General features: G+C 42.1%; 1 protein-coding gene across 3 annotated transcripts in view; it reads right to left on the bottom strand.

The window, feature by feature from the left end:
• LOC109898815 (caM kinase-like vesicle-associated protein) overlaps positions 1-12,964 on the bottom strand; it is a 34,275-nt gene that overhangs the window by 2,536 nt on the left and 18,775 nt on the right. For all 3 annotated transcript variants that reach the window (XM_020493886.2, XM_020493891.2, XM_020493897.2), the window contains exons 2-7: positions 6,573-6,708; positions 6,307-6,438; positions 2,189-2,263; positions 1,742-1,880; positions 244-364; positions 3-78 (exon numbers count right to left, since the gene is read on the bottom strand). In XM_020493886.2, coding sequence (XP_020349475.1) covers positions 3-78; positions 244-364; positions 1,742-1,880; positions 2,189-2,263; positions 6,307-6,438; positions 6,573-6,667 — 638 coding nt within the window. In that variant the 5' untranslated portion in view covers positions 6,668-6,708. The remainder of the gene's footprint in view (positions 1-2; positions 79-243; positions 365-1,741; positions 1,881-2,188; positions 2,264-6,306; positions 6,439-6,572; positions 6,709-12,964) is intronic.

The raw sequence follows: 12,964 nt of genomic DNA, 5'->3' as shown, positions 1-12,964 counted from the left end.
ACAGAATATACACAATGACCCCGATGGCCCAGCAGTCCACTGGCCTTCCATACCTCTGACGTCCCACCACCTCAGGAGCTGCAGTAAGACACACACAATCCAATATTCATGAATAGAACATTGGAATGCTCAGGAGGTAGCAACATAGTATATAGCTCTCAAGTTGTCCAAACACCATTACTGTCATGTCAAACCCATTTGCTCCCATACGTCTATGATCTGCCCCATTCCCTAACAACTCACCAAGGTACTCTGGGGTTCCACAGGGGTCCTTGATGAGTCCGTTCTCCAGCTTGGCCAGGTGGAAGTCACTGATTACTATTTTGGAGTGCTTCAGGCGATTGAAGTACACCAAGTTCTCCAGCTGTGTGAAACAAAACAAAGTGTATGTCTGAATAGATATTTTTGGTATGTAGAAAGAATGACAAAAATATACATAATTGGCAGGTTGGACAATTACTCAGGGTGCCATATAATTAATGTTATTTTAATGCAGAGGGAAAAGTAGCTACCGTAATTTCCGGACTATAAGCCACTTTATTCCCAGGCTTTGAACCTCGCGGTTTATACAATGACGCGGCTAATTTATGGATTTTTCCCGCTTTCACAAGAAACATGCTGCCAAAAAACTGAGCACCGTCACATAATGTGACGTAAATCTAGCGCGCTCAAACTTCCCATCATTCTGATTACGGTAGTAATTTTGTCACCCTCATCATGGCAAAGACACGGAGAAATGCATATGATGCAGCTTTCAAGTTGAAGGCGATCGATCTGGCTGTTGGAAAAGGAAATAGAGCTGCTGCACGGGAGCTTGGCCTTAATGAGTCGATGATAAGATGTTGGAAACAGCAGCGTGAGGAACTGACTCAGTGCAAAAAGACAACAAAAGCTTTCAGAGGGAAGAAAAGCAGATGGCCCAAAGTATTTGCAGCCACTTGACATCAGTGTAAATCGTGCATTTAAGGTGGCGCTCCGTGTTCAGTGGGAGGCTTGGATGACAAGTCGGGAGAAATCCTTCACTAAAACGGGCCGCATGCGTAGAGCAACTTATGGTCAAGTCTGCCAGTGCGTCCTGACAGCGTGGAGCATTGTCAAAAAATCCACTATCATCAACGGGTTTCGAAAGGCTGGACCGCTGCGTGTTGAAGAGGGCAGCAAGAGCTCAGCGGGGAATTTGCCTCCGGATGAAAGTGACGAGAGCGACAATGAAAACGATCCAACATCGGATGAAGCAATTCTGAGGCTATTCAACTCAGACACCTGAGGAGATGACTTCAGTGGTTTCAGTGCACAGGAGGAGGAAGATAGTGACCAATGACTTTCTTGGTAGGCTACTGTTTAATTTTTGTTACAAGCCGTGTTTCGTTAAAGCCTATTTATTTTTGTTACAAGCCGTGTTTCGTTAAAGCCTATTTATTTGTGTTACAAGCCGTGTTTCGCTAAAGCATATTTATTTTTGTTACAAGCCGTGTTTCGTTTAAAGGCTGTGTAAAGTTCATTTGGTTCAATGTACCGGTAGGCACCTGCGGCTTATAGACATGTGCGGCTTATTTATGTACAAAATACATAGTTTTTAATAATTCAGTGGGTGCGGCTTATATTCAGGTGCGCTTAATAGTCCAGAAATGACGGTACATTTCTTATTGCTAATGCTGTCACCCGATTGAGTGGCCTATGGTGTAATAACCTCTATGAAACACCAGATGGGAGCAGTGTGCTGTGTGTGTGCGCAGTATACCTTGAGGTTCCTGTGGACGATTCTCTGGGAGTGCAGATAGGCCACGGCTTCCAACACCTGTCTGACAACGTTGCTGGTGTCCCTCTCCGAGTAGTAGCCTTGGTCTAAGATCCAGTCAAAGACCTCTCTGCCTGTAGCTCTGCAGAGAAGAACATCCAGAGAAAACCACTCATGTGTCGTATTTCTAAATTGTACTCTAGGCCTCTCGCAACATTTAAGAAGTAAAAATCAACTCTCAGATGAGTTTACTAAAATGAGATTCTCCAGGAGAATATGGAAAATTGACATTTCACACAGGGGTTGAGAAAGAGAGTATGCATTGGCAAGTCTGCAGGACGTAGGTACACTCCCTAATGGTGTAATCATTGGAACGGAACCATGATGACTTCAAGATAACAAATAAAAAGCCCTAACCAATGTCACTTAATAACCTCCAATAACACTCACAGTTCCAGGAAGAGGAAGTATTCCTTCCTAGTTTCAAAGACATCAACCAGCTGGAGGATGTTATGATGTTTAACCCTGTGAAAGAGGGAGGGAGACACAGATGGAAACAGAAAAACAAAGTCATATATTGAGCAATTTTAAACCAAGATTAACTAGAAATAATTAAGACATAACATTTGATCAAATGTATTAGTAGTTTAATGATTTAATAACCATTAGAAAATTGGACCATTTCCCATTCAAGTTAAATTCAGATGAAATGCCTACTCATGCATTGAATAAAATCAGTATAGACAAAAATGGACATTACTTGTGATATTGTATTTTTTTTTATTTATTTTTTATTTTTTATTTTTTATTTTTTTTAACCTTTATTTAACTAGGCAAGTCAGTTAAGAACAAATTCTTATTTTCAATGACGGCCTAGGAACAGTGGGTTAACTGCCTGTTCAGGGGCAGAACGACAGATTTGTACCTTGTCAGCTCGGGGGTTTGAACTTGCAACCTTCCGGTTACTAGTCCAACGCTCTAACCACTAGGCTACGCTGCCGCCCCATATGAGTGACTTGATGATATTTTGATCTGTATAGAAAGTGGACCATTTCCAATTCCCGTGAAATTTGGATGAATTAATTAAACCTAGAGATTGGTCTCATTACAGCAGCAAACTAATGTGTGCTAATAAGACATTTGATTTGGTCTTTCAAGGAATTTTGATTGGCATATTCTATTAAAAAAATGTAAGTTAATGTCTAAATTAATTTAATCACCTAAGTATTTTAATTACATTTGAATATATATTTTTTTCAATTACAGATTGGGGTCTGTGACTCTTTCATTACAGGTCCTACTCCATGCTAATTTCAGACTAGACTGCTAAAGAGATACTGCGTTACTGTAACTAGAAAAGGTACATTTCCTTTGCTTGCTTCAGAGTTTATGGTAGTCGAAGAACTTTCCATTGTTAAAGGCTAATGGAGAATTCAAGCTGAACAGGAGTGGTGTTATGGGAACGTAATGGGGATGTTATGGGAACAGTATGTGTAACTTCAGTAATTAGTAACAGGTATTAAGTCATTTGTAGTTAACTACCTCTATGGTGTTTTTTCCATTTCAATTGCATAAATGTGACATTTTAACAAAATGATTCATGCATTTTGTATCCTTTATGTTCTGCTAGCAAACAGGGAATTTTGGATATTTTTTTTTGTTGATGACCTACGCGGAACATTAATTAAACTACCAACAGGACATTCAAAACTGTAATATCTTGTGCTTCACGGAGTCGTGGCTGAACGACGACATTATCAACATACAGCTGGCTGGTTATACGCTGTATCGGCAGAATAGAACAGTGGCGCCTGGTAAAACAAGGGGCTGCGGACTATGTATTTTAGTAAATAACAGCTGGTGCACGATATCTAAGGAAATCTCAAGGTTTTGCTCGCCTGAGTTAGAGTATCTCATGATAAGCTGTAGACCACACTATCTACCTAGAGAGTTATGTGTATTTTTCGTAGCTGTCTACATACCACCACAGACTGATGCAGGCACTAAGACCGCACTGAATGAGCTCTATTCCGCCATAAGCAAATAGGAAAACGCTCATCCAGAGGCGGCGCTCCTAGTAGCCGGGGACTTCAACGCAGGGAAACTTAAATCCGTCTCACCAAATTTCTATCCGCATGTTAAATGTGCAACCAGAGGGAAAAAAACTCGACCACCTTTACTCCACACACAGAGAAACATACAAAGTCAAATCAAATCAAATGTATTTATATAGCCCTTCGTACATCAGCTGATATCTCAAAGTGCTGTACAAAAACCCAGCCTAAAACTCCAGACAGCAAGCAATGCAGGTGTAGAAGCACTCGGACACAAAGCTCTCCCTTGCCCTCCATGTGGCAAATCTGACCATAATTCTATCCTCCTGATTCCTGCTTACAAGCAAAAAAATTAAGCAGGAAGCACCAGTGACACGATCAATAAAAAATTAAGCAGATGCTAAGATACAGGACTGTTTTGCTAGCACAGACTGGAATATGTTCTGGGATTCCTCCTACGGCATTGAGGAGTACACCACATCAGTCATTGGCTTCATCAATAAGTGCCTTGATGACGTCATCCCCACAGTGACCGTACGTAATACCCAAACCAGAAGCCATGGATTACAGGCAACATCCGCACTGAGCTAAAGGCTAGAGCTGCCAGTTTTCAAGGAGCGGCACTCTAACCCGGAAGCTTATAAGAAGTCCCGCTATACCCTTCGACGAACCATCAAACAGGCAAAGCGTCAATACAGGACTGAGATCAAATCGTACTACACCGGCTCTGACACTCGTTGGATGTGGCAAGGCTTGCAAACCATTACAGACTACAAAGGGAAGCACAGCCGAGAGCTGCCCAGTGACACAAGCCTACCAGACGAGCTAAACTACTTCTATGCTCTCTTCAAGGCAAATAACACTGAAACACGCATGAGAGCATCAGCTGTTCCGGATGACTCTGTGATCACGCTCTCCGCAGCCGATATGAGTAAGACCTTTAAACAGGTCAACATTCACAAGGCCGCAGGGCCAGACGGATTACCAGGACGTGTACTGCGAGCATGCACTCCCCAACTGGCAAGTGTCTTCACTGACATTTTCAACCTCTCCCTGTCCGAGTCTGTAATACCAACATGTTTTAAGCAGACCACAATAGTCCCTGTGCCCAAGAACACGAAGGTAACTTTCCTAAATGACTACCGACCCGTAGCACTCACATCTATAGCAATGGAAGTGCTTTGAAAGGCTGGCCATGGCTCACATCAACATCATTATCCCAGAAACCTTAGACCCACTCCAATTTGCATACCACCCTAACAGATCCACAGATGATGCAATCTCTATTGCACTCCACACTGACCTTTCTCAACTGGACAAAAGGAACACCTATATGAGAATGCTATTCATTGACTACAGCTCAGCGTTCAACATAGTGCCCTCAAAGCTCATCACTAAGCTAAGGACCCTGGTACTAAACACCTCCCTCTGTAACTGGAACCTGGGGTTCCTGACGGGCCGCCCCCAGGTGGGGGCGCCACGCTGATCCTCAATGCAGAGGCATCTCAGGGGTGCGTGCTCAGTCTCCTCCTGTACTCCCTGTTCACTCATGACTGCAAGGCCAGGCACGACTCCAACACCATCATTAAGTTTGCCAATGACACAACAGTGGTAGACCTGATCACCGACAACAACGAGACATCCTATAGGGAGGAGGTCAGAGACCTGGTGCCAGGACAACAACCTCTCCCTCAGCGTGATCAAGACATCTCCTTTGATTTTGGACTACAGGAAAAAGAAGACAGAGCACGCCCCCATTCTCATCGACGGGGCTGTAGTGGAGCAGGTTGAGAACTTCAAGTTCCTTGGTGTCCACATCAACAACAAACTAACATGGTCCAAACACACCAAGACAATCGTGAAGAGGGCACAATAAAACCTATTCCCCCTCAAGAGACTGAAAAGATTTGGCATGGGTCCTCAGGTCCTCAAAAGGTTCTACAGCTGCACCGTCGAGAGCATCATTCCCTGGTATGGCAACTGCTCGGCCCCCACCCGCAAGGCACTACAGAGGGTAGTGCATACGGCCCACTACATCACTGGGGCCAAGCTTCCTTCCATCCAGGACCTCTACATCAGGCGGTGTCAGAGGAAGGCCCTAAAAATTATCGAAGACTCCAGCCACCCTAGTCATAGACTGTTCTGTTGGTTACGTTGAGGGATAGGTTGCTATTCAGGCACCACACTGCTGTGTCGTCTATTGTTATTTTACTGCTGCTCTTTAATTACTTGTTACTTTTATGTCTTGTTCTTACTCATATTTTTTTTAACTGCTTTGTTGGTTAGGCGCTCATAAGTAAGCATTTTACTGTAAGGTCTACACCTGTTGTATTCAGCATTTTACTGTAAGGTCTACACCTGTTGTATTCAGCATTTTACTGTAAGGTCTACACCTGTTGTATTTGGCACATGTGACTAATACAAATTGATTTGATTGATTTGATTCCTGTGGCATTCCAGATGCCACGGGTAAAGCTCTGAAATAATGCATAAGCCAAACTGAATGTAACTTACATCTTCAAGATCAGGATCTCATTCTTGGCAGCTTTTCTCACTTTCCTCCCATCCTTTTTCAGAAACTTTTTACAGGTGAACATTTTGAGTGTGTTCTTGTCCTTTGCTCTGAAGATCTCACAGAACTCCTCCCTAAACAAGGACCACACACGAGCAAACAAAATAAACATTTCACTAAAAGCTATACTGAATGGAAGAAGTATTCTTTTACTATTTAGTTAAAGTCTCAGACTACGGAATGTCAGTCATTGTGAAGGAATACTCACGATTTGACAATTTGTCCCAGGTCATATTTATCAGTCACCTCTGAGGGATTGTTGTAATCCTTCTTCTCCCCGAGTGTCAAACAGCCAAAGGGCATGGCAGCTCCTCAGCTACACAGGGAGATCACACCAACACCACCTGTTACCAAGACATAGCATATTGTTGCTATAATAGTACACATTGTACAACAGTAGATACCAAGTTCCACCTCACTACTAAACAACTTAAGAGCACCATGACCTAAGCCTATTGTATATTACCTTGCTGTTCTTATACAGTATACAGCATGTATACAGCATATGCAATGCTATGACAAAGAATGTAGCATATCATTACTAACAATTGCAGATTTTTTTTGTTTTTAAATCAATGCTTTCAATCCATGCACAAAATAGGCAGAGGAACATCATGCACTTCGTTTTCAAAATGTGTTTATCGAATATGCCCGTCACTTTGGACTCAACATTATTCACAAGAACTCTCCTGCAAAAAGATTGAACTCTCCAGTAATCTGGAAGGCTGCTTTATTTTCACTCAATAGTGAGTTAGACAGCCCTTTACCACCTTGGTCTGCTCTCTGTATCTCAGAGAGACTACTCTGAAAGGATGTAGCAGTGGGGAAAGATGCACGGAATAAAAGACAAGCTGGCAAATGTCTCAATGTAATAGAGATTTTTATGAATTTAGGATAACTTCCTGTTTTCATTTAGCTATTGGGCAGAATGGCAATTTACAACCTTTTAAAAATGGTGAATTGGTGTTCATAAATGTCCCTGGTCCAATACGTACACACTATTCAGCTTTGGACAAGTCATACCACCAGCAGCAGCAGTAGATTTGGTTCTTTCTGAACAGAGCATACAGTTCCCTGAATACATAAATATGATCCTCTCTGGGTGGGTTTCTGGTTGCTGAACAACCCTGTTGATTTGGCAGTAGAAAGCAGAGTGAAATAAAGTGGGAGGATGAGGAGGAGAGTGCATTTGACTGAGGTGCCATCTCATTGGAGTGTCATCAGTCATGTCCCTATTAAGAGAAGAAAAATGATGGCGCATCTCTGGTGGAAAATCAATGCGAGTTTCACTCCATGGTAGAGGAAAATAACACGTCCTTATGGAAGGATCACGAATACATGAGGAAACAATGGGAAAATTCATGATAAACAGGAAAGGCATTTGGCCTTTGTAAATGAACCATTATACCAAAGCTGCAGTAATAGCTACTGTAAAGGCACATGATTTCAAATCAGTTCCAATCTTGTTGTATTAGGAGCAAAAGAATTGTTAGGTACAAGCAGCGGTGTAAAGTACTTAAGTAAAATAAATTTAAAGTACTACTTAAGTAGTTTTTTGGGGTATCTGTACTTAATCATTTATATTTTTGCCAACTTTTACTTCACTACATTCCTAAAGAAAATAATATACTGTTTACTCCATACATTTTCCCTGACACCCAAAAGTACATTTTGACAGGAAAATGGTCCAATTCACACACTTATCAAGATAACATCCCTGGTTATCCCTACTGCCTCTGATCTGAAGGACTCACTAAACACAAATGCTTTGTTTGTAAATTATGTCTGGGTGTTGGAGTGTGCCCCTGGCTATCAGTCAATAAAATAAAAAGACGAAAATTGTGCCGTCTGGTTGGCTTAATATTATATATTTTTACTTTTGATACTTAAGTACATTTGAGCAATTCCATTTACTTGTGATTCTTAAGTATATTTAAAACCCAAATACTTGTAGACTTTTACTCAAGTAGTATTTTACTGGGTGACTTTTGCTTGAGTCATTTCCTATTAAGGTATCTTTACTTTTACTCAAGTATGACAATTTAGTACTTTTTCCGCCACTGGGTATAAGTAGAGTGTATGCAATAAAAACGTAGTCCGTTATTTCAGCAATTTCATCATTTATCATCCCCAAAAAGTAGCCATTGTATAGGAAGCAACCGAAATGCGAAGATCTAGGTGAGTAATTGAATTGATAAAAAATCTCATTGGGTATACACGACAGTACACTAATTTTCTTCTGACAATACTCAGACCGATCATTCATGATCTATGAGGCATCTCCTATGCTCAGTGTGAACCTTCACTCACGGCTGGGAAGCAGGTAAATGTCTAAACTGACAGACAGGCAGAGGAGTCTATTGATTACGGTTCAAATCAGAAATGTGATGACATCTCCTGTGTTTGTGACCTATTGTTAGCAGTAAATAATGTCTTGGAACAAGCTGATATTTAATAGCATGGGTGCCAGTCTGTTTCTGTTCTCTTGCCAACTCTTTATGGAATTGTCATGGCTTGACAATGACAATGGAATAGGCAAAAGCACAAAAAATCTGGGACCAGGCTAGAGATTTAATGGGCATTAGGTAAATGTTAACCTGGGTCTGAAGCTCTGAACCATGGGACCCAAAGGAATAACTTTCTCTAAATGGAAGACCACTAACCATGAGATTTTCACTCGAGAAAGTGCTTTATTAGAACACGGCTGAGCAAAAGCCTGCTTTTCCACTGAAAATCTAATCAAATGTATTTATATAGCCCTTCGTATATCAGCTGATATCTCAAAGTGCTGTACAGAAACCCAGCCTAAAACCCCAAACAGCAAGCAATGCAGGTGTAGAAGCACGGTGGCTAGGAAAAACTCCCTAGAAAGGCCAAAACCTAGGAAGAAACCTAGAGAGGAACCAGGCTATGTGGGGTGGCCAGTCCTCTTCTGGCTGTGCCGGGTGGAGATTATAACAGAACATGGCCAAGATGTTCAAATGTTCATAAATGATCAGCATGTTCGAATAATAAGAAGGCAGAACAGTTGAAACTGGAGCAGCTGCACGGCCAGGTGGACTGGGGACAGCAAGGAGTCATCATGTCAGGTAATCCTGGGGCATGGTCCTAGGGCTCAGGTCCTCCGAGAGAGAGAAGGAGAGAATTAGAGAACGCACACTTAGATTCACACAGGACACCGAATAGGACAGGAGAAGTACTCCAGATATAACAAACTGACCCTAGCCCCCCGACACAAACTACTGCAGCATAAATACTGGAGGCTGAAACAGGAGGGGTCAGGAGACACTGTGGACCCATCCGAGGACAGGGCCAAACAGGAAGGATATAACCCCACCCACTTTGCCAAAGCACAGCCCCCACACCACTAGAGGGATATCTTCAACCACCAACTTACCATCCTGAGACAGGGCCGAGTATAGCCCACAAAGATCTCCGCCATGGCACAACCCAAGGGGGGGCGCCAACCCAGACAGGATGACCACATCAGTGAATCAACCCACTCAGGTGACGCACCCCTTCCAGGGACGGCATGAGAGAGCGCCAGTAAGCCAGTGACTCAGCCCCTGTAATAGGGTTAGAGGCAGAGAATCCCAGTGGAAAGAGGGGAACCGGCCAGGCAGAGACAGCAAGGGCGGTTCGTTGCTCCAGAGCCTTTCCGTTCATCTTCCCACTCCTGGGCCAGACTACACTCAATCATATGACCCACTTAAGAGATGAGTCTTCAGTAAAGACTTAAAGGTTGAGACCGAGTTTGCATCTCTGACATGGGTAGGCAGACCGTTCCATAAAAATGGAGCTCTATAGGAGAAAGCCCTGCCTCCAGCTGTTTGCTTAGAAATTCTAGGGACAATTAGGAGGCCTGCGTCTTGTGACCGTAGCGTACGTGTAGGTATGTACGGCAGGACCAAATCAGAGAGATAGGTAGGAGCAAGCCCATGTAATGCTTTGTAGGTTAGCAGTAAAACCTTGAAATCAGCCCTTGCTTTGACAGGAAGCCAGTGTAGAGAGGCTAGCACTGGAGTAATATGATCACATTTTTTGGTTCTAGTCAGGATTCTAGCAGCCGTATTTAGCACCAACTGAAGTTTATTTAGTGCTTTATCCGGGTAGCCGGAAAGTAGAGCATTGCAGTAGTCTAACCTAGAAGTGACAAAAGCATGGATTAATTTTTCTGCATCATTTTTGGACAGAAAGTTTCAGATTTTTGCAATGTTACGTAGATGGAAAAAAGCTGTCCTTGAAATGGTCTTGATATGTTCTTCAAAAGAGAGATCAGGGTCCAGAGTAATGCCGAGGTCCTTCACAGTTTTATTTGAGACGACTGTACAACCATTAAGATGAATTGTAAGATTCAACAGAAGATCTCTTTGTTTCTTGGGACCTAGAACAAGCATCTCTGTTTTGTCCGAGTTTAAAAGTAGAAGGTTTGCAGCCATCCACTTCCTTATGTCTGAAACACATGCTTCTAGCAAGGGCAATTTTGGGGCTTCACCATGTTTCATTGAAATGTACAGCTGTGTGTCATCCGCATAGCAGTGAAAGTTAACATTATGTTTTCGAATAACATCCCCAAGAGGTAAAATATATAGTGGTCCTAAAACGGAACCTTGAGGAACACCGACATTTACAGTTGATTTGTCAGAGGACAAACCATTCACAGAGACAAACTGATATCTTTCCGACAGATAAGATCTAAACCAGGCCAGAACTTGTCCGTGTAGACCAATTTGGGTTTCCAATCTCTCCAAAAGAATGCGGTGATCGATGGTATCAAAAGCAGCACTAAGGTCTAGGAGCACGAGGACAGATGCAGAGCCTCAGTCCGATGCCATTAAAATGTAATTTACCACCTTCACAAGTGCCGTCTCAGTGCTATGATGGGGTCTAAAACCAGACTGAAGCATTTCGTATACATTGTTTGTCTTCAGGAAGGCAGTAAGTTGCTGCGCAACAGCCTTTTCAAAAATTTTTGAGAGGAATGGAAGATTCGATATAGGCCGATAGTTTTTTATATTTTCTGGATCAAGGTTTGGCTTTTTCAAGAGAGGCTTTATTACTGCCACTTTTAGTGAGTTTGGTACACATCCGGTGGATAGAGAGCCGTTTATTATGTTCAACATAGGAGGGCCAAGCACAGGAAGCAGCTCTTTCAGTAGTTTAGTTGGAATAGGGTCCAGTATGCAGCTTGAAGGTAATTTAATTAAGCTAGCTATAATCTTAACAAAATATAGGCTACTATAAATTCTCATAACAAAATAACGTTGCTTTACTGAGTACTGAGAAAGACAGTGGTGAGGCAGGTTGCAACGCAGGAGGCAAAGGAGACGCAGAGAGAAGTAAAGCAGAGAGATGTTAGTAGTACAGTGGTTCCCAAACTAAAGGTCAGGGATCAATGTGGGTTCCCCTGAGAGAATCTGTAATCTTATCAAAAGCATTTACAACTTGTTTCTCTTCAAATGGGTCTAGAATACAACATTTTAGAGTAAACTAAGGGCCTTTTACACTGTTAGAATTTACTTGTATCTAATTGTGTTGGGACAGCCTGTGGTACCTAAAATGTAGTGAATTATAAAGACAATTTAAATATAAAGAAAATGTAATATTATTCTCATGTATATAAAAATCTATTTTTAAAATAACTTTACAGAGTGTAGTGATGAGCCAGACAGTGGTGAGGCTGAAGCAGGCTGCAATGCAGGAGGAGACAGAAAGAGAGAAAGCAAGTAGACAGAGAGGCTGTTGAGTAAAGCAATAACTTCACTAAAAAAAGATAATCTGTGCAATCAAACAATACAGTTCTAAAAATGTTAGATGTGTTGGTTTATATCGGTGGTCGTTCGTCTTTCCCCAATTGCCCACTGGAGTTGATAGTTTACCCACTTTTTTACCACTACATCACCGGTCTCAATGTAGTCAAGGTATGTTTTGGCTCAACTGTGGTCATTTGCAAATGATGATACTTACAGTATGATCAAGCCCCCCGACCATCCACTCTGACAAAAATCATCCCGCGGCTGAATCTACACTGAACAAAAAAATGTACGCAATGTGTAATGTTTTGTTCCCATGTTTCATGAGTTGAAATTAAAGATAACAGAAATGTTCCATATGCACAAAAAGCATATTGCTCTTAAATTTGTTTAAATTGTTGTTTGTGAGAAATTCTCCTTTGCCAAGATAGTCCATATACCTGAAAGGTGTGGCTTATCAAGAAGCTGATTAAACAGCATGAACATTACACAGGTGCCCCTTATGCTGGAGACAATAGAAGGTCACTTGAAAATGTGCAGTTCCTAACTCACCACAATACTAGAGATGTCAAGTTGAGGGAGCATGCAATTGACATGCTGACTACAGGAATGTCCATCAGAGCTTTTGCTAGAGAATTTGATGTTCATTTCTCTACCATAAACCACCAGAGTGGCCCTTAGTGGAGGTGGGGTTATGGTATGGGCAGGCATAAGCTAGGATCTGTACACAATTCCTGGAAGCTGAAAACATCCCAGTTCTTCCATGTCCTGCATACTCACCAGCATGTCACCCATTGAGTATGTTTGGGATGCTCTGGATCGACAGTGTGTTCCAGTTCCCGCCAAT

The sequence above is a fragment of the Oncorhynchus kisutch genome, linkage group LG1 (assembly GCF_002021735.2).
Source record: "Oncorhynchus kisutch isolate 150728-3 linkage group LG1, Okis_V2, whole genome shotgun sequence".
NCBI lineage: Eukaryota > Metazoa > Chordata > Actinopteri > Salmoniformes > Salmonidae > Oncorhynchus > Oncorhynchus kisutch.
This window is presented reverse-complemented; position numbering and strand designations above follow the sequence as displayed.